This window comes from Vipera ursinii (genome assembly GCF_947247035.1).
Source record: "Vipera ursinii genome assembly, chromosome: 8".
Lineage (NCBI taxonomy): Eukaryota > Metazoa > Chordata > Lepidosauria > Squamata > Viperidae > Vipera > Vipera ursinii.
This window is the reverse complement of record NC_139519.1, coordinates 9304281-9328355: the sequence shown is the minus strand read 5'-3', so window position 1 is coordinate 9328355 and position 24075 is coordinate 9304281. Positions and strand designations below refer to the sequence as shown.

General features: G+C 45.2%; 1 protein-coding gene across 1 annotated transcript in view; it reads right to left on the bottom strand.

Moving 5' to 3' along the window:
* TACC1 (transforming acidic coiled-coil containing protein 1) overlaps positions 1–23843 on the bottom strand; it is a 61720-nt gene extending 37877 nt beyond the window's left edge. The window contains exons 1-3 of the mRNA XM_083368682.1: positions 23495–23843; positions 18566–18672; positions 484–1570 (exon numbers count right to left, since the gene is read on the bottom strand). Of these exons, the coding sequence (XP_083224808.1) occupies positions 484–1570; positions 18566–18672; positions 23495–23703 (1403 nt within the window). The 5' untranslated portion in view covers positions 23704–23843. The remainder of the gene's footprint in view (positions 1–483; positions 1571–18565; positions 18673–23494) is intronic.
* Between the last annotated feature and the right edge of the window lie 232 nt (positions 23844–24075).

The window sequence follows — 24075 nt, the reverse complement described above, 5'->3', positions numbered from 1 at the left end:
CCCAGTGTCCCAGGATTATGGGGCCAACCTTTTGCAAGCTTCTGGCAACAGGGAAGTCAGATTCATTAGCAACTGTGTTCCTAACTTAACAGCTGCAGTGATTCACTAACTATGGTATGATGGGGCAAAACATACTTAATAATTGCCTTGCTTAGCCATGGAAATTGGGGATTCAGTTGTGATCGCAAGTCTGCCGAAAGAGTTTTGCTTGGTGCGGAATGTCGAGAGAAGGCAATGCTTGTTGATTGGGGAATATACACATATTTGGGAGGGGACAGATCACAATGGTACAAAGTGGGCAAGGTTGTTGTCCCACATAGGACTTGGTCCATGTGCACAACAATAACCTTACGCTCCGAGCAAGCCCCATAAGTTGCAATGGTTGAGTTACTTGCAGCCTGGAGGAGATAAAATCCTACTTAGATCCTCACCAGCCTCAAGTATTCCTCTTTCCTCCCCTGCTGAGACCCCCCTATCACTCACGTTATCAGCCGTGACCTGGAGCTCTGGGGTACCAAGCTTGTCTTCAAATCATCCCCCGCAGCCTCTCGGGCTTGCGACTCCAAGATCTCATTGAGACTGTTGTCTGCGGAAGGACAAGAATCGGCTCCTACAGTGGACAAGGTCTTGCTGCTTGGCTTGAAAGTATCTGCCATATCCACATGATAGGAACGTTTTGTTAGTGTGGGAGAATCCTGCAAAGAAGAACTGCCCGCAAAAGGGTTAAAGGCAGGATCAACCCACTGGCTGGTGTCCACAGTAGCCTTAGTAAGAGGTGCCACTGAAGCATCAGGAGCTATGGTCTTCTCTCCATCCTCAGGACCTACAACAGGCCGGGTGGTAGGTCCTCTTTGTCTCTTAGGAGACAACTTACTACTAGGCCTCTTTCCCATTTTTCTTGGTGGAAGCTTCTTGGGCTCAACGTTTTCCACTCCTTCGGCAAAATCAAACTCTAGTTTCACGGCCCGGGTCTTGCAATCTCCAGCTCCTGCTGAGCTGGGATGCTTAGGGTCACTATTTGGACGTTCAGCACCTGGCTGAGATGCAGGGGGCGAGTTTGGACATTTGGAGCCTCCCATCGTAAATGGGTTCACGGTCTCATCGTATTCCTCTGGATCAAAGCGGTAGGTAGCTTTGGGAATAGGGGGGCTATCTGTGGTCACTTCAGTCTCGGGAGTCTCTCCCCCCATTTTCTTTTGAAGAGCAATTGGCTTTGCCCTTGGGAGCTTGCTTTTGTTATTTGCAATGTTCTCAACGCTTGACTTGACCTCTGAAGATTCCTGAACGGGAGTCTCTTGGCTTTCCTTCAAAATTTCCCTTTGCTCCTCTTGGGATAGTGTGTCTGAAGTATGGTCTGGATTGAGTCTCCCTGAACCAATATTCTCCTCCGTAGATGATGTAGCATCTAATGCAGAAGAAGACAGGGATGAAGCCTGATCAATTCCAAGGTGGGCTTTTGATATAAATGGACCACTGGTTTGCACGATTGCTGAGTCAGTCTGTAATTCATCCTCTGCCAAAGCTGATGTCTCCTCCAACTCTTTGGAGACAAACTGATCTTCTAGAGATGCTGCATGGAGGAGAGAGAAACAGAGAGGTGATTAAAATATGTTTCCTATAGGGAAAAAAACCCCAGCAGATCAACAGAATTTTATTTCGCATATGGCATAAAATACAAGGATAACAACTGTATGGAAAGAACACATAATAATAATTCACACGCAAGATGGAGATGTGTGGTCAATTTTGTAAGGTATAAAAGATTCAAGAAGTTATACATTAAGCTACAAATTACATTTTAAAATACGTCGGTTCATATGTATAAGTGTTCTGTATATTAATATCTAGGCCCAAAGGTATTTTTTTCAAAAGGCAAATGGACTTTGTTTTTCCTTGAGGATGTTTCACTTCTCATCCAAGAAGCTCCTTCAAGTTCAGAACCCTTGGATGAAGTTTCTTCAAGGAAAAACAAAGAAAGTCCAGTTATCTTTTGACAACCATGACCTGGATGACTGAGAATCTCCATAGATATTTAATATCTAGGCCATTTATCTCATTAAGCACCATTTGTTAGTTGGAGAAAAATCTGCTTTTCCTCTTGTATAAGCTCTCAAACGACAGATAACCATTGTATGACCCAGTGTCTGGCAAGGAACACCAGAGTTACATTCAGGGGAGGAAATTTTGCCCCATTTATACAGAGAGTCTTGACAGTTGCCATGTAAGGTGCCAATTTTAATCAAAGTTTTCCAACCCTAGTGGGTAACATCAAAACCCGTGCATTTTTGTGTTGGGTCAGTTACGCTTTTTCTAGAGTATGGATCAATAGTTTTCAAACAAGGCATATCTTTAAACTCTGGCCTCTGACACAGAATCCTTTTTCATCCAACACTGTACTGGAGCTGCGGCAATCTGTATTTTGTGTTGTCACACTTTAAGCTACAGACAAAATTCATGTAGTTGAGACTGTATAAAAAGATTATAAAAATCTATCTACTAATTTTTTTTTACCAAGCCAGAGAAATAGACTCCAGCCTAGCCTGCTTCTTGATTCTGCAGATTTGCAGAGATGATGATGATGATGATTATAATTATGAAGAATTATTAGTCTTTTATAAGAGGAATATTAAATGTGGGAGCCATAATAGTACAGTTCAGATAGAAATGTGCCATCTCAGAGTGTGTTTTTCTAACTTACTGGAACTATAATCTTCTTATACCCACACCTTTCTATACTCTTTTATCTCATCCCGAAGATCGGGCTTGGCTCCCGAATGGCATGCTAAGAACTTATTTCTTCCTCTTCTTGGAAATTGTTGGCTGAGATCTCACAGATGTGGAAAAATAAAGGCACCCTTCCCTACAATTCTCAGAGATGATGGAAACAGAATTCAGAGCAAAATCTAGAATGATCTGTGAGATAGAACAATAGTCTAGTAACCAACTGCCAAGCTCTTGCAGTGACTGACGGCCAAGTTAGTGACATTCCCAAAGATTCAGAGTAAGAAAGGTTACTGCAACAACAAAAAGTTATAGAAACAAGCATACCATATAAATACAGGTATTCTCTTGATTTACGACCCACAACCGGGATCAGAATTTCCATTGCTAAGCAAGGTAATTGTTAAGTGAGTTACATATGATTTTAGGACCCTTTTGGCCGTAGTTGTTAAGTGAATCGTTGCAGTTATTAAATAATCATTTGGTCATTAAGTAAATCCAGCTTCCCCCATTAATGTTGCTTGACGGAAGCCAGCTAGGAAGGTTGCAAATGGTGATCACATGACCTCGGCATGCTGAAACAGTCCTAAATACTTGGTGGTTTCCAACTGCCCAAATTTTAATCCTGTGACTAGGGAGGCTGTGAAGGTCGTAAGTTCAAGGACCAGTCATAAGTCACTTTTTCCCAGTGCCACTGTAACCTCCAACAGTCAGCTAAACAAATGGTTATAAGTCAAGGATCATCTGTACTTTAGCCCTCATTTATCAACGCGCAAGCTGGGGTTTCCCTACTGACACTCATTTTTCCAATTGACCCTTAGTTTATTGGGAAAGATGCAAATCACTTATTTGTTACCACAAAAATCTCTCTGCTCTTGTTCTGCAATATTTTAGAAACAGCTATCTTCAATACCCAGAAAATTCCACACACTAAATCTCAGGGCTGACACATGCTTCAGATTTAAAGGGGGAAATGTGGTTGTAGACGAGTGGAAAATTCACATAGCTCCTCTCGACAGCTCTTTAAACCAAGCCAATTTTCCTGGATTTGGGGGCTGGAGGCTAAAACATACGGAAGAACGGTGACAAGTATGTCTAGTCTAATGAAAAGAAACACTCAGGGAGACATGATAGCAGTGTTCAAATATTTGAGGAGCTGCCACAAAGAAGAGGGGGGGAGGGGTGTCAACCTATTCTCCAAAGCACCAAAAGACGAGAAACTATGGATGGAAACTAACCATGGAGAGAAGCAACATACAACTAAGAAAAATTTCCTAACAGAAAAAAAAATCACCAGTGGAACGGCTTGCCTTCAGAAGTTGTGGATGCTCCATGACAAACATTTGTCTGAAATGGTATAGGTACTCCTGCTTGAGCAGGGGGTTAGACTAGAAGACCTCTGAGGTCCCTTCCAATTCTTATCATTCTATGTTTCTATGGATTCTTTGCTGCCCTTTGTAGCTACAGAGCAATCTCTGGAAAAGTTTTCTAGTTGTTAAAGGCATTTTCCACACCTTTTTCCATCTGAATCCAAAAATGCTACATAGTCCCATCCTAATCCACATTCAATCAAAATGTCATAAATATTTTACATCTTCCCTTTATTGACTCTATGTTTCCCCCTCTTGGGTGAGGCAGATATTTCCCTCCCACACAAATACACACACACACACACACACCAAGACAGAAAGTGAGAGAGTTTCTACATTATAACATGTCATCTGATGAGTCTCATGAAAACTGGTGCGGTAAGGAAACCGAGCTACAGTTAAGGAGTCTCAGACAAAAACATATTATAGTAGGTAAACAAAATTAAAACAGCAAAAAATAGCCAACAAGAAATGATATTCATACCAAAATACTCTATTTCTATGTCAATGAATCATAATCCCATATAATTATATATGCTGATGCAAGGAAAATCTCACTCAAAAGCCTGTTGAGATAACTGGGTTTTAAGTGCTTTCCTTAATCCCAATAATATTGCAGCAAGTCAAATCTTGAATTCTCCTTGTGTCAATTATCTCTGCCTAGCAGGATGTTAAGAAATAGATGCTTAAACCCACAGATTCAACTTCCACCTAGAAAAATTATGAAATGTTCCAGATTGTGTCAAGGAAAACCAGTTCAATTTTTCACTTCATTTTTTTTAAAAAAATACATTTTAAAAATCAACCATTAAAACAATGGGATGTGGGGTTTTTTTTTAATTTCACCTTCATTGGCTACAGCGTTTACTTAACCCCACTTTCGACTTACTTTTAATTTTAATTTGCTACCAGGAAAAGGAGACCGTTTGGTTTCTGAGATTTGGTTTTAAAAACGTGTGCGAGCATGAAACCACCACCAGTTCAGCCAATGGGAACTCTTCCCAAGTATCTACAGAAGCCCCCTTCAACCTGGTGAAGATGTGAATTATAGTATGACAGTCAAGGTTCCTTCCAGATGAAAGAATTCTGTGCTAGATTTCCTAAAATAAATAGTCCAATACATCTGCTAAAACCACTTTTTGGCTTGAGGACTCTATGCCATGTCTAGGATGCCACTGGGGGTATTCAGCTATTATGGCCACAGAGGAGCTGTTTCCTGCACCAAGGAAAACACAACAACTTCCTGATTAAGGCCAGATTTTAGAACCAGCTTTGACCGCTTCCAATCCTCGCTCTTTTTTCCCAAGCTTCTTTTATTTTTAGATTAAGGCTGGGGCGTGGAGGTAAAGAAGATCTCCCGTGCGATTATGAAGGGTGTGTTGAAGTTCTGAAATGCTAAGCCCCTTTTAGAGCTACAGAGAAACACCTGTCAGCCCCACCAAGCTTCATGCTTCTGCCTCTTCCATTCCTCTGTTAGAGAAGAATCTCAGGGTGTGTAGCATCCAAGCAGGTGTCCAAATAAATCTGTCAAGGGCAAGCTGACGGGCCCTTGGCAACACCCGAATCATCTCATTTCACAAATGAAAAGTACTTACGTAACCCTTTGAGCGAGGTAGCTTGCAGCATGCATATTGTAAGGGTCCACAACAGGAGACTGCCGCACCTCCAGGCTCCACACCGACCCTGGGACAGGGTTTCCAAAGGCCTTCCAAAGTTGCTAGCAAACTGTGCAATGATTAGACAGCCCACAAACACAGACAGGAGCCATCCTGGCTACAATCTTTCATTTTAATACAATTTAAGTAGTAATTAGTAGTAAGTAGAAAGATTGAGGGCAATAGAAGAAGGGGACGACAGAGAATGAGGTGGCTGGATGGAGTCACTGAAGCAGTAGGCGTGAGCCTAAATGGACTCCAGAAGATGGTAGAGGACAGGAAAGCCTGGAGGAACATTGTCCATAGGGTCGCGATGGGTCGGACACGACTTCGCAACTAACAACAACAAAGTAGTAATGGAATCTAATCAAATGTAGCCTACCCATCCCTTTGGGGATATATCCCCATGTCCCTGAAATGGCAGCTGTGAGGCTCAGCCTGGGAAAACAAGCACATTTTTGAACCCTGACTGCTCTTTAGAAGGCCAGATCCTGAAGCTAAAACTCAAATACTTTGGCCACCTAATGAGAAGGAAGGACTCACTGGAGAAGAGCCTAATGCTGGGAAAGATTGAGGGCAAAAGAAGAAGGGGACGACAGAGAATGAGGTGGCTGGATGCAGTCACTGGAGCAGTAGGTGTGAGCTTAAATGGACTCCAGAAGATGGTAGAGGACAGGAAAGCCTGGAGGAACATTGTCCATGGGGTCGCAATGGGTCGGACACGACTTCGCAACTAACAACAACAACTTCTTGCGCTCAGTGGTTGAGGCACTGGGCTTGTTGGCTGGAAAGCTGGCAACCCAGGCTTGAGACCCAAGACCCGCACGAACTCCCATCCTTGCCCCAGCTCGCGGCATCCTAGCTGTTTGAAAGCCTTGACATGGAGATGAGTACCACCCCCTATAGTTAGCAATGACTAGCGGAGTAAAATCCAGAGGTGTTCCTTTACCTTTACCTGATGGAATAAAACAAGACAGGATCCTCTGTGTGAAATTGGAGAAATTAGAAGCGTAAACAGCAGAAGCACAGTTCTACTAGTACAGGAGATGCCACACACTGTCTCTACACACCAATTTCTTCAAGGGCATCTCCTGAAGTCCTTTCACAGTCCCTGGTCCATCTACCTTGTACTTTCTAAGATGGTTCTTCATTGACTGAAAAGTGAAGATCACCTCACGGGCAAAGAATCAGGCCCATTCATGGAGGCTGAAGCATAAATGATTTATTCAAGCCTATGCACAAGAATCTGGTCAAATAACGGTCAGCACAAAATTGGCTCTAGGTAAGGGTCAACGGAATTCAAGGCAGGCTGGACTTGGGGCTCTTGTGGCAATGAAAGGATTCTAAACTGATGACATGTTTACCTACACACACACACACACACACACAAACACAGAGTTCTGCTTGCTCTTCTTCTGCAGATCCCAGGCTGTAAATAATCGGCATTTAGTTTCATTCTCATCACAAAAGTTGCCTCGGGATTTATTTACTTATATCTAGCCCTTATTATTTTTTACAGTTAACTCAAGGGGGTGAATATATCCAACATACCTTCCTCCTCCTATGCTCTGCACCAACAACAACCCTGTGAGGTTGACTTTCATGGCTTAGGCGGGACGAGAACTCCCATTCTTTCTAGCCTGGTGCAATAATGTCCCGTAACATCATCTTTATTTTGAAGTATTCCTCTGGGCACCACCGCTCTTATGCCCCACAGAGGTACGGAAAATGAAATTGCTGAGAGGATACAACCCAGTAGTTAAAAGATGAAAGGGAAAAAAAAAGAAATAACAGAAGCAAAACTGTAGAGATGGAAGGAACCACAGTTCAGTTCCACGATCTACTTCTTACCTTCTCCAGTATGAAAGAATATTAAACCATTCACTCAAAAGCCTCTAGAGATGGAGAGTGCACAACCTCTGTAAGTAGACAAAGATTGCAGATTCGTTGTTGTGCGCTTTTTCCTTATAATGATGAAAAGAAGAAGGGGCAGAAAGGATCCTTGGAGGCTAGAATAAATCACAAAAAAGAACACCATCCAATGCAATTAAACCAGGGGTCTTCAAAAGTGGCCCTTTTATGACTTGTGGACTTCAACTCCCAGAATTCCTCAGCCAGGCCCTTGAAGTCCACAAGTCATAAAAGGGACAGGTTTGACGACCCCTGCATTATACGGTAGGTGTTGTGACAGCATTTGGAAATGGGCAGGTCCAGTAGGGATAGATTATTTTCTGGAACTATCTGCAACATATGCTCAGCATCCCAAATCTGTCCTAAAAAGTCGTCCTACTCTTGTTTGAGGAGCTACAGAGCCTCAACTTCATGCCCAGCTTTGCCAGGCTCCAAAAACTTCAACTCCCTTATTAGAAAAAAATAAATAAATCAAAAACCAGCAGACTCAGAAAGGCATAGTGACAGGGAGTTGGCTGCATACTTTAAATTCCCTTGCAGTCTTATAACTCCCTCTTCTCCGGAGAGGGAAGCAAGGAGAGATTTGCTACAGGGAATTAGCAAGAAGTAAGAGGAGGAGGGGTCATTCCTGAAATATTCTGGCATTTGGCACTGCTTTTGAAAGACCAGAAAAACTTGTTGTGACACAGCAATAAGGACGCGGCAGAAATATTTCGTGCAGAGTTTCCTTAATCCCACTCCTCCAGGCAACAAAAGATTTTGGAATAAAAAAACCAATATAAACCTCGACTTACGGCAGCTCATTTAGTGACCGTTTGGAGTTTTTATTTATTTATTTTAATTCCATTTATATCCCGCCCTTCTCCGAAGACTCAGGGCGGCTTACAAGCTTAGCAATAGCCTTCATTCTATGTATATGCCTGCTTATTAGGTCTTTCGGGGGCCCCCAAGCAGCATTATTACAAAGTCAGCTTAATTGCCCCCAACAATCTGGGTCCTCATTTTACCTACCTCGGAAGGATGGAAGGCTGAGTCAACCTTGAGCCTGGTGGGACTCGAACCTGCACTAATTGCAGGCAACTGGTGTTACTTAAGGAGGCATTAGCCCACTGCTCCACCAAGGCTCTTGGAGTTACAACAGCACTGAAAAAAATGACCCCTTTTTTGCACTTACGACCCTTGTAGCATCCCCACGGTCACGTGATGAAAAATTCAGATGCTTGGTAACTGGTTCCTATTTATGATGGTTTGCAGGGTCCCCCGGGTCAAGCGATCCCCTTTTGCGACCTTCTGACAAGCAAAATCAATGGGGAAGCCAGATTCACTTAACCATTTTGTTATTAATTTAACAACTACAGTGATTCACTTCACAAATATGGCAAGAAAAGTCATAAAATGGAGCAAAGTTCACTTAACAACTGTCTTATTTAGCAACAGAAATTTGGTGGCCATAAATCAAGGACTACCTGTACTGTTCTGTTCTCCCTTCCCAAAATCTAACAGCAGCGTGTATACCCATCACAAGGGCTTCACCATTAACCCATGCCTTGCACACCAAGACAAGTTTCCATTTTATTTGCTTTTATTTTGTGTAACGTTGCATTAATACAATGCCAGCCACCTTCTGCTCCAATCTGTCCATAATTCAGTCTGGAAGAATTCAACGGAGGTCTTCTGAGAACAGACAGACACAGGACTGTTACTGCAGCAAAGTCAGCAGATACAGAATAATGGATTTGCATTCATGCCAAAAACAAAACAGGCAGAAAAAGAGGTTTTCTCCCTCTGAATGCTAAAAGCTGGCATCATATCGTATTTCAGATCATCCAATCTTCAACAGTCAGCTCTTCTGGATGCTTGGTATCCCTCTTTATTTTGTTCAAAATAGAGAAGCAAATTCAAACATAAAGAACTGGTCTGCGGGCACTCACTATTATGATTTTTAAGGACACCTATGGGGCCGTTCTTAGAAATTAAAAACAACGCTTTTTTGCCACTTAGCTGAGTTTATATACATAAAAAATAAAAGTAATCTTAAAAACACAGTGAGGTGGGAAGCCTGGAAGAGAGGTAGGAAGAGAGATACCAGCATGGACGTTGGCCAATGAATTTAGCATTATGTGCAGACAGTAGATTGTATATCTACACACAGAAGCTTATGAAAACAGTTGCAAATCAGTTATTAAAAAGTGGAGTTGACCTCAGCTGTCCACTTCAGGTACTCCAGTACATGCTAACCTCTCATGATGAATTCCTACCTATGGGGATTTTTATGGAACTGTTTCAATCCGGGAAATAATTCCTATTCATTTCTAAACCTTCTCCCTTTTCCACATCAGTTGATATTTTTCCCCCCAATGAATGTTTGAGACAGTGAGAATAGATGAGTGTTCATAATTCTTCCACTGATGTCTCTCCTGTGCAAGTCCCTGGTCATCTGTGAGCAAGGCTGAGCAACTGGATAATAGACCCCACCTCTGGAAGAATTCTTAAAGTTAAGTGTTTATGGAACAATATCCAGAAAATTATTCTTGATGGCCGAGCATCCTGCTTGCATTTAGCATCAGAATCAGCCACATTCAGTGTTAACAAAGCCACGAAATAATTTAAAAATCTGGAGAGATACCCCAGTCTTCAAGTATCATGCAGGAGGCGTTCCTAAAAAGGTTCAGAGACAATTTATCAAATCCCTAGGGAGTGGCGTCTTCTTTTATTTATTCATCTATTTGATTTATACAGCCGCACCCATCTCTACTTTTAGGTGGCTCTGGATGGCTTGCAATCAAAATAAACTTTTAAGAAAACCTAACCATCAAGGAAAGCATGTCGTGGTTACTGCTTTTGCAGCATTTTAGCTCACTGTCAGCAGGCAATTTGCATAAAATGGTGTATTTTTACACAAAATGTATTCCTTTGCTTTCTGGGAATTGAGCAAGTTTGTTTAGAACTTAACTTCAATCAATTAGAACAGACCTGGAAGGGACCTTGGAGATCTTCTAGTCCAACCCCCTGCTCAAGCAAGGGACCCTATACCAGGGTAGGCAACCTTGGCTCTTTGATGACTTGTGGACTCCCAGAATTCCTGAATCGGCATAGCTTGTTCTGGAATTCTGGGTATTGAAGTCCACAAGTCATCAAAGAGCCAAGGTTGCCTACTCCTGCCCTATACCAGGGGTAGGCAACCTCGGCTCTTTTATGACTCATGGACTTCAACTCCCAGAATTCCTGAGTCAGCTATGCTGACTCAGGAATTCTGGGAGTTGAAGTCCATGAGTCATAAAAGAGCCGAGGTTGCCTACCCCTGCCCTATACCATTCCAGACAAGTGGCCATCCAATCTCTTCTTAAAAGCCTCCCACGACCTCTGAAGGCAAGCTGTTCTCCCATGTAAGCCCCCCCCCTCGGAGCGAGCAATGAGCATCCAAAAGCTGAGTGGGCTAAATGAGGATCTCTTTTTGCCTCTTTTATATAAATGGCAATTTCTCTCATAGTTGCCAAGGAATTCGAAATTCAAGCAGGTGGTTACAGCTGCTGAATGTTAAGGAAACCAAGTGAGTCTGTGGCCTTTGGCCGCATTTTTGTTTACCATCCTGGCTCCCTCTGCAGAGCTGTCGTCAAATCTATGACTCTCCCAGTCTTGCTGCAGGACTGTGAATCCACCTAGGCAAAATTGCTTACGCGGTGCAAGCAAATTACCCTGGCATAATTTTTCTGAGCATGGACAATTGGAGGGGGAGAGAGAAAGAGAGAGAGAGAGAGAGAGAGAGAGAGAGAGAGACAGACAGAGGCAGAGAGACAGAAAGAATTGGAGAGGCGCCAACATCATTAACGGCAGTCCAGCTTGAAATGCCACTGCTTGGAGAGTACATTCTTGGCACAGGTTGCCCGAGGGATCTAAAATAATCAATCTTCTGTAACATTCACTGGGTACATTTAGTTCACCTCCCGAGGCAGCGTCCTGGGGACAAAGATGCTGCTATAGCCTACCCTACAGGGACTATGAAGACCATTTCAGACTTGAGTTCTTGGCCTGAAATTCTGCAACAAGGAGATAACTCTTGTGGATGGAAGTAATATGAGACGCACCTTGGTAGATGAAAAAGATGATGAAAAAAGAAAAAAGCAAAGAAAAAAGATTAAGCTCTGCCTGGGAAAGACCTCAAGTTTGATCATCGCAACAACTAAAGAGATATCAAATATTTCAAGGTCGTATGGCCCACAAGCCTTAAAAAAAAAAAAATACCCAGGCTGTTCTGACTACAGTGGAAGTGCCAAATGGTTAAAACAATTTCATCTGGTTTTCCCGTGAATATTCTGACTTGAAATGAGCCATTCTGACTGCGCGAGGGAAGCTGGAATAGCAGAGTTTGAGCGCAGAACGTTCTGGAAAGCTACCGTAGGTTGATGCAAAGTGCAGGCAGAACTAACCTAGAGAGAACCAGCTCACCAGAAAGCCACTCCTTATATTCCAGGGTTAAACTGAACTTCCATTTGCAGAAATACACTTTTAAACATCAAGTGATCATGAAAAAACAGAAGAGGCCTCTTGTGAACTTCTCCAAAGCTAAACTTGATGGGCTTTGTCAAAATTATAGAAACTCCAGACTGACCTACATGCCTGAAAGGGAAAAGATTGAACAATCCTTACTACAGACTGCCCTGTTTAGCAACTGTTCATGGTTACCATGGTGCTGGGGGAAAAAACTTTATCACTGGTCCTCACACTTATGACCATTGCAGCCACGCGATCCTCTTTTGCACACTTCCCAGCCAGCTTTCAACAAGCAGAGTCAATGGCGAAGTCGGCAGTAAATTGGTAGGTTGTGGTCACGTGACTTCTTGCTTAATGACCATGGGTGATATGCTTAACGACCGCAGTGAAAGTGAGGTCCTAATTCTGTCGCAGTCACGCAATGTCCCATTTAACAACCTCAGTCCTTAGCCACCGAGTGGCTGGTCCCAACTGTGGTTGTTAGGCAAGGATTGCCTATATAGAATTTGTATAAGATACAGATAGTCCTTGACCTACGACCACAATGGAGCCCAAAATTTCTGTTCTTAAGTGAGACATTTGTTAAGTGAATTGTGCCCCATTTTACGTCCTTTCTAGCCACAGTTCTTAAGTGAATCACTGCAGTTAGTAACCCAGTTGTTAAGTGAATCTGGCTTCCCCATTGACTCTGTTTGTCAGAAGGTCACAAAATGAGACACTGTGACCATCATAAATGTGAGTCAGTTGCCAAGCATCTGAATTTTGATGACATGATCATGGGGATGCTGCAAAGGTTGTAACTGTGAAAAGCAGTCATAAGTCACAGATTTCAGTGCCATTGTAACTTTGAACGGTGACTAAACGAACTGTTGTAAGTCAAGGACTACATATATATATAATTATATAAATTATATAATTTGTAAGCCCCCCCAGAGTCACATTGTAGGGGTGATAGGGGGCATCAAAATGTAATACATAATAAAAAGAAAAATTCAGCACCAACTTTTAGCAGCCCTGGAGTTACCTTTTGTGTGTATTTTCATAAAATAAAGCAAGAAAGATAACCTTACAAGGCCATGATCCCTTGGCATCCTGTTACTCTTGAATGAACTGTCTTGCAAAATAAAGGCCACATTAGGAAGCTCCCGTCTGACACTGTCAGCAGTTTGTCCCTCCTTTAGATAGAATAGAAGGGACCTTGGAGGTCTTCTAGTCCAGCCCCATCACCACCACCCCGCTCAAGCAGGAGAACCTACACCATCTCAGACAAGTGATTGTCTAGTCCAGGGGTCTTCAAACCTGGCCCTTTTATGACTTGTGGACTTCAACTCCCAGAATTCCTGAACCAGCCATGCTGACTGAGGAATTCTGGGAGTTGAAGTCCACAAGTCATAAAAGGGCCAAGTTTGAAGACCCCTGGTCTAGTCTCTTCTTAAAAACTTCCAGTGATGGAGCGCCCACAAGTTCTGGAGGCAAAGCTGTTCCACTGGTTAACTGTCCTCACTGTCAGGAAGTTTCTCCTTAATTCCAGGCTGCTTCTCTCTTTAGTCAGTTTTTCTAGCCTCAGACCGCCTGCTGAGATGGAAATGAAGCAGAAAAAAAGGAGCATTTCCTGGGGCTGCCTTCTCTGATTAGCCTCTGCCTGGGGCTCAAAGCCTTCCCAAGCATCGCAAGCGAGAGCCAGACTGAGTCACCCATTAAGCTGCTTTCTCTCTGCATTACTGTAGCCCACCTACGGTTATCTGCAAAGCAAGAATGCCATGGAGGCGCTTTTCCTGATGCGCTGCCCGGAAATCAAACTTTCCAGGACTTGTAAGGACGAGAAACAAAATTACAGGTAGCCCTCAACTTACGATTGAGCCCAAAACTTCTGTTGCTAAGTGAGACATGTGTTAAGTGAGTTTCCCCTCCCTCGTTTTATGACCTTTCTTGCAATAGTTGTTAAGTGAATCACTGCAGTGGTTAACCTAGAAACACGGTTGTTAAGCGAATCTGGCTTCCCCATTGACTTTGCTTGCCGGAAGGTCGCAAAAGGGGACCTTTGCAGGACACTGCAACCGTCATAAATACGAGTCAGTTGCCAAGCATCTGAGTTTTGATCATGAGACCCTGGGGGATGCTGCCACGGTCATAAGTGTGAAAAAACAATCATGTCACATTTTTTCAGTGCCATTGTAACTTAGAGCTGTCGCTAAACGAACTGTTGTAAGTCGAGGAAGACCCGCATTGATTTTTTAAGAAGGGGCCATTCCCAGGAAGAACCAATGCTGCAGTAAATCTCAGGCTTGCTATAGACGTCTGCAGGCATCAGATAACAGAAAATAAACAGCTTTTCCAAGAAGCAGCTGCTAGAAATGAGCAAGATTGCAAGCTACAGCCTGAAGGAAGCCGGTTATTTTAAAAAAAATTGAATATTTGCAAGCTGGAAGTTATTTTTTCCCCCCTGCATCTAACCTCTGAGGAAGGAATTAACCAGATGAAAACAGAAGTTGGTTCATTTGGTAGCTGGACAGTCTCCATTTGTTTAGTGGCCATTCGAAGCTGCAATGGCTGAGAAAAACGTGATTTATGACTGATTCGCTTGACAGCCATGGCAACGAAGGTTGTAAAATCAGGTGTGACTCATTCAACAACTGCCTTACTTAACAACATAAATTCTGATCCCAACTGTGATAGCCATAGCAACAGCAGTCAGACTTATTTACTGCTTCAACGGTGCAGAGTCAGCCCATTTTCCCCAACAATCGGGGTCCTCATTTTTTACCAACCTCGGAAGGCTGGAAGGCTGAGTCCACCTTGAGACTGTCAGGATCGAACTCCTGGCTGTGGGCAGAGTCAACCTGCAATACTGCATTCTAAGCACTGCGCCACAGAAGGAAGGAAGGAAGGAAGGAAGGAAGGAAGGAAGGAAGGAAGGAAGGAAGGAAGGAAGGGCAATAGCATTTAAACTTCTATACCACTTCACAGTGCTTTACAGCCCTCTCTAGGTGGTTTACAGAGTCAGCCTATCGCCCCCAACAATCTGGGTCCTCATTTTACCACCTTCGGAAGGATAGAAAGCTGAATCAATCCTGAGCTTGTCAGGATCGAACTGCTGGCAGTCGGCCGAGTCTACCTGCAATACTGCACTACTAACAACTGCACCACCACGGTGATCATAAATGAATGACTCCCTATACTTGTTTTCTACCTTAATACTGCTTAGAGAGAAGCCAAGGAGGTCAAAATATTCCCAGCATTATAAGCATTTGCAAATTCTAGAATTTAGTAGCTTCGGATTCAGGAGACTAGCAAGGGCTGCTTCGTCTTTATAGCATTCAATAACAAAACAGTAACAGTATGATTATACTTGACATTCCACCACAGGGTATCCGCAATATATATTAAAAAAGCTACTTTATAATCTTTGCAAAGGTTTTGTTCAGTTACCTAGACTATGATGGATTCACAAGGCGGGATTCTGCACTTACAACATCCTTGATCTTTTCAGAAGGCTGATTAGGAGACTGCTAGGCGCACATCCAAAGAGGGAAGCTCCCCCATTCCCCCTTTGCAAGATACAGAGGTTTACTACCTCTATTCATGGCCAAAAAAATAGGGAAATGGTTTGCCATTTTATTCTGCCAGAGTGTTGTTTTTTTTTAACTCCGCCATCTAATTTATAGCCCTGCAAAGCCTCAAATTCAGCAGTGAGAGATTCCCCGCTGTTTCTCTCTCTTTGTAATACAAATTTCATGCTTACAAAGGGAGGAGGAGGAGGAGGAGGAGGAGGAGGAGGAGGAGGAGGAGGAGGAGGGGGGGAAAAAAGGATCTAGGGGAGCGAAATGAGAATTCCATCAGAGGCAAAATAGTAGAGAAATACTGGAAACCCAGGAGAGCCTGGGTCCATCTGCTGTAACCGTCCTGCAGCAACCGTGCGAAATAAAGATATCCCCAGAACTGCTTCCTCCACAATGACAAAGGGAGCGGTCACGTTCGAGACACAGGCATCCCTCTCCCCAACTCGCCTAGACTATGTGAGGTGTGTTTATCCTGATGAGAAGCAGCCTGCCTGCCGCACGTGCACTGCATCAAAAAGAAACTAAGGGCTACTTTGTCGGCAGAATGCAAAGTAATACCAGTCTCTCATAGGTCCATCTTTCCGATCTTCACACACATTCATCCAGAGGAATGACATCTGTGCACCCTTTAAGTTCTCTAGAAGATTCTCTGGGGACAAAGCTGGGCGGATATCTCTTTCGGTCAACCGTTACAAATTCTCCCATCCAGCAACAAAGGCAGGTTGTTCCACGTTATTCCAAAGCACACTGAACACGGAATAAAAAGATTGGGAAAGGCTTTGGAGGTCTACTAGTCTTCCAGCAGGAGACCTTGTGCCATTCCAGACAAATGGCTGTCCAGTCTCTTCTTGAGACTCTTCATGATTTTGCTTCCCAGAGCTCCATAAACAGGCTTTGTTCTAAGGCCCAGCCCACCCAACTGCTGAGGAGAGTTCATCAAGCCTGCTTTAATTCCACATCTGGAATTCTGGAAATGCAACCTACAGAAGACCTGCAAATTCCTCAGGGGACTAGGATTCAAATGCCTCCTTATCAGAAAAAAAAAAAAACAGAACAAAGCAGTTCTACTTTCTGAAGAAAAGCAGCAGACAGGATCAGCAGAAGCCCCCAGAAAGAAAGCACAGCTGAGGCTCAACCATAGAGGGCTAGTAGTAAATCATGTATGGCTGAAGACCTAACAGGGAGGTATGGTTGTCTTCTCCTAAAGCAGACATGTCAAACACAAGGCCCGGGGGCCGCATCCGGCCCGTGAAGTGGTTTCATGTGGCCCGTGAAGCCATCCTGGAAACAGTGAGGGAACGGCCCCCACTGCCTTGGCCCTGGCCCAGAGACCCTCCTTCTGCCAGAGACCCTCAGATCTGTCCCACTCCTGCCCAGGCCCCCATAGGCACCCTTGATGCGAATGATGTAGAGCTGGCCACGCCCACCCAGTAGGCCACGCCCACTCTAGCCACGCCCACCCAGTAGGCCACGCCCACCCTGGCCATACCCACCCGGCCCCTTGAGGGCAACCGCAATGCTGATGCGGCCCTCAATGAAATTGAGTCTGACACCCCTGTCCTAAAGGGTGTTGGTAAGGTTTCCCTGCTAAGAGTACAGATAGTCCTCGGCTTACGACCACAATGGAGCCTAAAATTTCTATTGCTAAGCGAGACATTTGTTAAGTGCGTTTTGCCCCGTTTTACAACCTTTCTTGTCGTGAAACAAATCGCCACAGTTGCTAAGTGAATCGGGCTTCCCCATCGATTCTGCTTGTCAGGTGGTCTCAAGAAAGGGATCACGTGACCCCGGGGATGCTGCAACCGTCATAAATATGAGCCAGTTGCCGAATGGCTGAATTTTGATCACGTGACCATGGGGGAATGCTGCAGCGGTTGTAAGTGTGAAAAAGGGTCGTAAGACACTTTTTCCAGTGCCGTTTTAACTGCCTGCTTTCTACAAGATACAGAACAGAACAGGCCCGGAAAGTACGATTCTGTGCTGAAGCTTTCCCCCACAAAGTCCCATCACACACACGCACGCCCCCAAGGATCAATATCTTTGTGATTGATATTCAGAAACTGATGAATCCCTGGTTGTTTCCTAATGGCCATTTTCTAATATTGCTTGCTAAAGCTGAGGACCAAAAGCATGTTTTTCCCAGTTAAAAAAGTACACACACACACACACACACACACTCCATTATTTTTTGCAAGCAAACGCATCGAGTGAGAAATATCAACAAAGGGGTTATACCATTATTCATAGTTATTATCAACAATTCAAGAACTCAGGAATTTGCCATCGGAAAATGCTATATTTGCTATAAAATGTTCTAATGAGCATATTTCATCCTTTGACTTGTCTGTACAAGGAGGAACCCAAAGGCCTACATATAAACAGAGCTCAAACCACCACAGATCTAGGATAGGAACACCCAACGTAACATTAATAAACACTTGAGGTTCCAAGTTTAATAAAAAGCGACAGCCTGTTTATCAAAGGTTTCCAGCCCTGAAGGGCGAGCAATTTTGCTTTTGACCTTTCTTATTTTTATTATTAATAGAAACTGCAATTTTCAGCAACTTACTCCACCCCCAACAGCATTTCACACTTCTGCAAGGACATTCCTGAAGCTTTCGTAAATGGAGAGCATCCGCAGCAAAATATGATAGGGGAAAAAAAACAGCAACCCAGAACAATGCTCGGCTGGAATTACTTGTGCTAATAAAATATGATGAACACACAGCTTTGTCCCTATTAGACCATGCACACAGCCAAGTGATGAGCCGCACAAAAAAAGTATGAGTAAGAGAAACAGGATGCCCTGGCATCTTCAGCAAAGGAAGGAAAAAGTAAGGCTTAGCAGATTGTTCACCTTGGGATCCGACCTCCAGTTCCAGGTCCAGATCTTCCAACTCTTTCCCCAAGGAATGGATTGGTGTCTCTGCCTCAGGAGTCCCAAAATTGCCTTCTGAATCAGAACTGCAAAGGAAGGAACGAGAGGAGAGGGGGGATTACTTCGTCCAACTAAGCAAAGCAACCTTTCAAGCTTGTTATGAAGCACTGTTTTGAAAAAAAAAAGAAACTGCACAATTACTTATGATGCATATAAAAAAAAAGATAAGAGGGTTTGATTGCACGGTGGTGGACACCATGTTATGCATTTCTCCGATGTCCCTGACTTTCAGGTATTATCTCCCATCTTCACTTACCTGTCCCTTTTTTTCTTGGGCATCCTTTCAAGCAGAGCATTGAGCTGGTGTGACCCAGCTTGAAAAATGCCTCTGAAATTAACATGGATTCACTGGCACCGTAGGAAATTCAGATAATACTGAAGGTGGGCGTTTTACTCCAGAACACACGTGCGTCTTTCCATTGGTTTTTTTTATTATTTTAAATAATCTAAAAACACGGGCAGGTTGGAAAATGAGGGAAATACCAGGCGCTTGGTTTCTCACGGGGTCTACGTTGAAGAACAAGGAAATAAGTCTTCGATGGGTGTGAGCAAACATGAATTTGTGGCTTTTTGTGTTTTGCCTATTTGAACAGCAGAATTGTAGTAGCATTCGTGGGTGTGTGTTTCCTGCCCTGTGGTTGTCCCAAGAAAGTTGTTTTGGCTCCTTCAGAAGGCTCATTTTCTCAGGACCACAGCAGCAGAAAGCAATTAAATTCCCCCCTCCGGTGCATGCTTCATCCAATTATTAACGATCTTGCCTGTGGCTGCTACTTGAGGCCCTGAACTTCATTTAGAAGAGGTCACCGGGAGCGCATTGCACTGGCTTCTAATTAATTTCCAGGTGCAATTCAAAAGGCCACTATGAACCATTACAGCCCAATCTGACTTGGCGCTGAGCTATATACGGGATGACATTCTTCTACTTGAATCAAGACAACCAACTTCATTGTCCCAGGAGGAATTGTCGGCAGGAGCCCAGTTCCAAGAAAACTTGGAGGTCAAAGCAAGGAGGTGCTTCTTTTCTGGGACAAAATCTGCTCTTTGAAATAACCTCTCAGCCGAGATAAAAATGCCAACCTTAAAAACAGGTACTTATTTGGGAAGATGCTGAAGATGGAGTTTCTTCACCACTATAGTGATACGAGAGCTTGCCATCTGAGTTTCATTTTGATGCTGGTTTGGGGAGTTTGGTTTTGGTTTGGAACTTATATTTAACTCGTATCTACTGTGGACATTCTACAGTACATTGTATTTGTTAGCTATCAGGAGTCCTAGAACAGCAGACTCCCAATCTTTTGGGTACCAGGAACCGGTTCTGTGGAGAGAGGTTTTTCCATGGACTGGAGGGGGCATGCTTTCATGTGCTGCTTGCATCCCGCGGATGGGGCTTTGCTTCTTTGCATGGACTGGTTTCTGGTATGCTGCAAACCCGTGCTGGTTCACAGACTGGGGACCCCTGTCCTAGAAGATTCCACTGGGCTACAAGATAAATAAATCCAAACAAACAAACAAACAAAAAGACTACATGTTTGGTCTGACTCTGAATTCAGTTTTCCATCTCTCGGGATCTAGTTAGGGATCTTCCACACTCAGACCATGCGTGAACGTGCTATTCCATGTTCATGCCACTTCCTCCTTTTTCACTGGCTGTCAAACATGCATCATCCTTCAGACATGTACTTTATCACCTATTTATGGTGGATAGAAAGTCCATCCTTCATCTGCTGCCAGTGTCAAAGGACTAGAGAAGAGACTCAACTAGAGAGCAGAGAAGCCAGTTGTCATCAGTTGCGACAAGTGACAGATCTCTCTTCTTCAGATCACTCTACACAGGTAAAGTGTCAAATAAACCATGCTAGTTTAAGGGAGAGGCTGGCGATTGTGTGCTGGAAAGTCAGCCGAGCCCAGGCAAACACTTCAGTTCGACTTCATTTAACTGCGTTCCAAGCAAATTAAAATAGTTAATACAGTTTTTAAATGGACGGAAGCAATTTGTCAAGTCCAGCCCAAGAACAATCATTCTAGAACAATTCAGTTACAGGTAGCCCTCGACTTATAACTGTTTTCTTAGTGACCATTCAAAGTCACAACAGCACTTGTGACCATTGCAGTATCCCCATGGTCACGTGATCAAAATTCGGATGCTTGGCAACTGACTCATATTTATGACGGTTGCAGGGTCCCGGGGTCACGTGATCCCCTCTTGCGACCTTCTGACAAGCAAAGGTAATGGGGAAGCCAGATTCACTTAACAACCGTGTCACTAACTTAACATGTGTACTGATTCACTTAACAACTGTGGCAAGAAAGGTTGTAAAATGGGGCAAAATTCACTTAACCAATGTCTCACTTAGCAACGGAAATGTTGGGCTTAATTGTGGTCATAAGTTGAGGATGACCTGTATTTGCTCAGACCATGTGGGCAGAATCTTGCCAGACTAAATCTATACTGCTCCATCTTTTTTGCTATCTCCAATCCAGCTGCAGGCTATGCTGTCTCTTGTCTCATCCGCCTCCTTGCAATGCTCTTCCTCCTTCCTGGGAAAATGCTACTCAATGTAGTCCAGGGGTCCCCAACCCCCAGTCCGTGGTCCATGGCATGCCAGCAACCGGTCCGCACAAACAAGCAAAGCCCCATCCGTGAGATGCAGGCAGCAGATGAAACCACGCCCCCTTCAATCTGTGGAAAACCCTTTCTCCACGGAACCGGTCCCTGGTGCCCAAAAGGTTGGGGACCTCTACTGTAGTCCATCACATCGCCTACCCTTCCTTGACACAATCCATCACACAATTGCCCGCTTGCTGTTACATTCAAAATATATCAGCGGCCCTGGGAGGTATCCTGATGACCATGAATACTAAATACTATGACCACTGAGGGTGGAGGTTCGTTCTCTGAGCTTGTGGGTTGATTTCCAAACATTTTGTTACTGGGTTAGGTAACATCTTCAGCGGAATTTAGGTGAGATGAAGGTACTACCTAGCCTGGTAACGAAAAGTTCGGAAACCAACCCACTAGCTTCGGAGAACGAACCTCCACCCTCATCCTCCACCCGAGCTACAGATACTTGCCACTATCGCCAACTATGACCGTTCTTAGGCCACCCCACTGGAGTGATACAGTGAGGACTATGATTTATCTCCCACCGTTCCCTTGAAAAGGACGGGGAAGCAAAGAAGCAAGCTGCACACCTCTCTTTCTCCTGTGAGTCAAGAACCTACATTTCAAGTAGTCCTGGATGGAGCCTTCTCATTTAATTGCAGGGGGCCTTTTTGAGCTAAGTGCCACCCTTGGGGTAGGCAACCTCGGCTCTTTTATGACTCATGGACTTCAACTCCCAGAATTCCTGAGTCAGCTATTCTGGAAGTTGAAGTCCATGAGTCATAAAAGAGCCGAGGTTGCCTACCCCTGGTTAGTCCATGCAAGGACTAAAGTAAGAGGAAGAGCTAGGCCAAAGCTTTCCACTTAATTAAAATTAAAGCGTGTTATGGAATCGCTGTCTCTTTGGGTCCTCGTGTCCAACCACCTGTTCCATGCAGGAATCCAAACATCTTAAATGGATGGTCCCTCCTCTTCTCCCATTACACCTGCCAGCTTGGTGGGAAAAGCTTTCAAGGCTGCAATCAAAGGCTTCAGACAGCTGCACCCTCCTAAACGCTTTCCCCTCTGCCATGACTCTAGATGCTAATTGCATCTTGCTCTGGATTGCTAGAGAGACGGCAATGACCGATCAAGGGATCAACTCTCCGCCGTCCAAAGGACAGTATTGAAAAGGCAAAGTTTGGCTCCGAGTTGGCAGATCCAACAAGCAGAGGGCACTGGAGAAAAACAGTCACTCTCTCTAGAATTTACTTCTGGACTCAATTAAAGCCCTTTCAGGGATTACGTGTGTGTGTGTGTGTGTGTGTGTGTGTGTGTGTGTGTGTGTGTGACCCATCTAGAGCTGCCAAGGCAACTGTTCTGAGCACGACAAGGAAAGCTGAGGAAAAAAACACCCATCCTCTAAAGGAGACAGATAGTCCCACTTTGGCTTCAGCCTCAGGGTCAGCTGCTGACCCCTAAGATAAAGAAGACCAGGAACATGTCAAGGCTGGAGAATAAAGCTCCCAGCATATTTGGGAATACCCAGAGCACATTTTACATCCGGATGCGCTTCAATCCCAGGAGAGCCTTTGGTGACACATTCCTGGCCCAAGGACTCACCAAGGCGTGGAGGCTTATGTCCAGATGTGTAAAGGCAGAGTAAAGGCAGTTCCCCCAACAAACGGCTAACTCATAAATCGTGATTAACGGCTAAGCGAAAGCAAAAGGGGCAGCGTGCGATGTGGAATAGGCCATCCTATTGCGTCATATAGTGACTTGCTTCTTTGGGCTTCACCACCACCATGGCTTTTGAATCACGATTTACCGTTTAGCCGGTTGTATCCCGATAGTTGCCAGGGTAGAAAAAGCCAGGCATGTGCACACCGAGGGCCTCCCCCTCCCCCTCTGTATCCCCCCGCCGAGACAGAGGTGAGACGCGCAGACACGCGTGTCCTTTGCCCCACGTAGTCAACCCCCTGGTTCCGCTGCCAGCCGCCCTGGCTCGGTTCAGAGTTTCTCTTTCACAAGCCATCCCCGGACGCGCAAGCCCTTCCTACTGAAAGCGGCGGTTTGGGACTGAGGCCACCCGAAATCTCCAGATGTGCCCGGAGGTGCAAAACCGCCTCTGCGCTTGCAAGCGCCCCCCGGCCCCATCCAGCGGCCCCTCCGGGCTGACCCGCGAGCCCTCGGGGCCCGACTCGAGTCTGCCTTGGCGGAACGTGTGAAAAGAGCCCCGGCAGCAGCTCCGCGCTGCCCCGACTTGCCTGAGACTCAGCGACTTGGTTTCCGCCTGCGCCGCCGTCTCCTCCTCCTCCGCGTCCTCCTCCTGCCCGGGCGCCGGGCCCCTCTCCCCGGCGGCGCCGAGGTCATTCTCCCGCTGGGGGTCCGCGGGGCCGCCGCCTCGCACGGCCGACCAGGTCCACTTGGCCCACTGCACGGGCGAGAGCAGCTGCCAGGAGGTGCTGAAGGCCATCGGGGCCGTCGTCAAGATGGAGAGGCCGGGCGGGTGGGCGGCGAGGGGAGCGCCGGGATTTCGGAGCTAGCCGAGCCGAGCCGGCGCGGAGGCGGTCAGCCGTGAGCCATCGCTTCTCTCCCCGCCTTCCTCCGCCCCGCCTCGCCGCCGCTGCTTCCTCCCTCGGAGCAGGAGCGCCGGTTGCTGCCTTTCCGCGGAGGCGCGCCGGGGGTGTGTGTGCTCGCAACGCGCCCTGCTCCGGGCAAGCAAACCACCCGCCCCGCTGCCTCCCTCCCCGTGGGGACTCCGGTTGGCTTGCCTGGCCCAAGGCGGAGGGGGAGGAGGAGGAGGAGATGGAGATCGCCGCCGCCACCCTGTCCCCACCCGGTCACT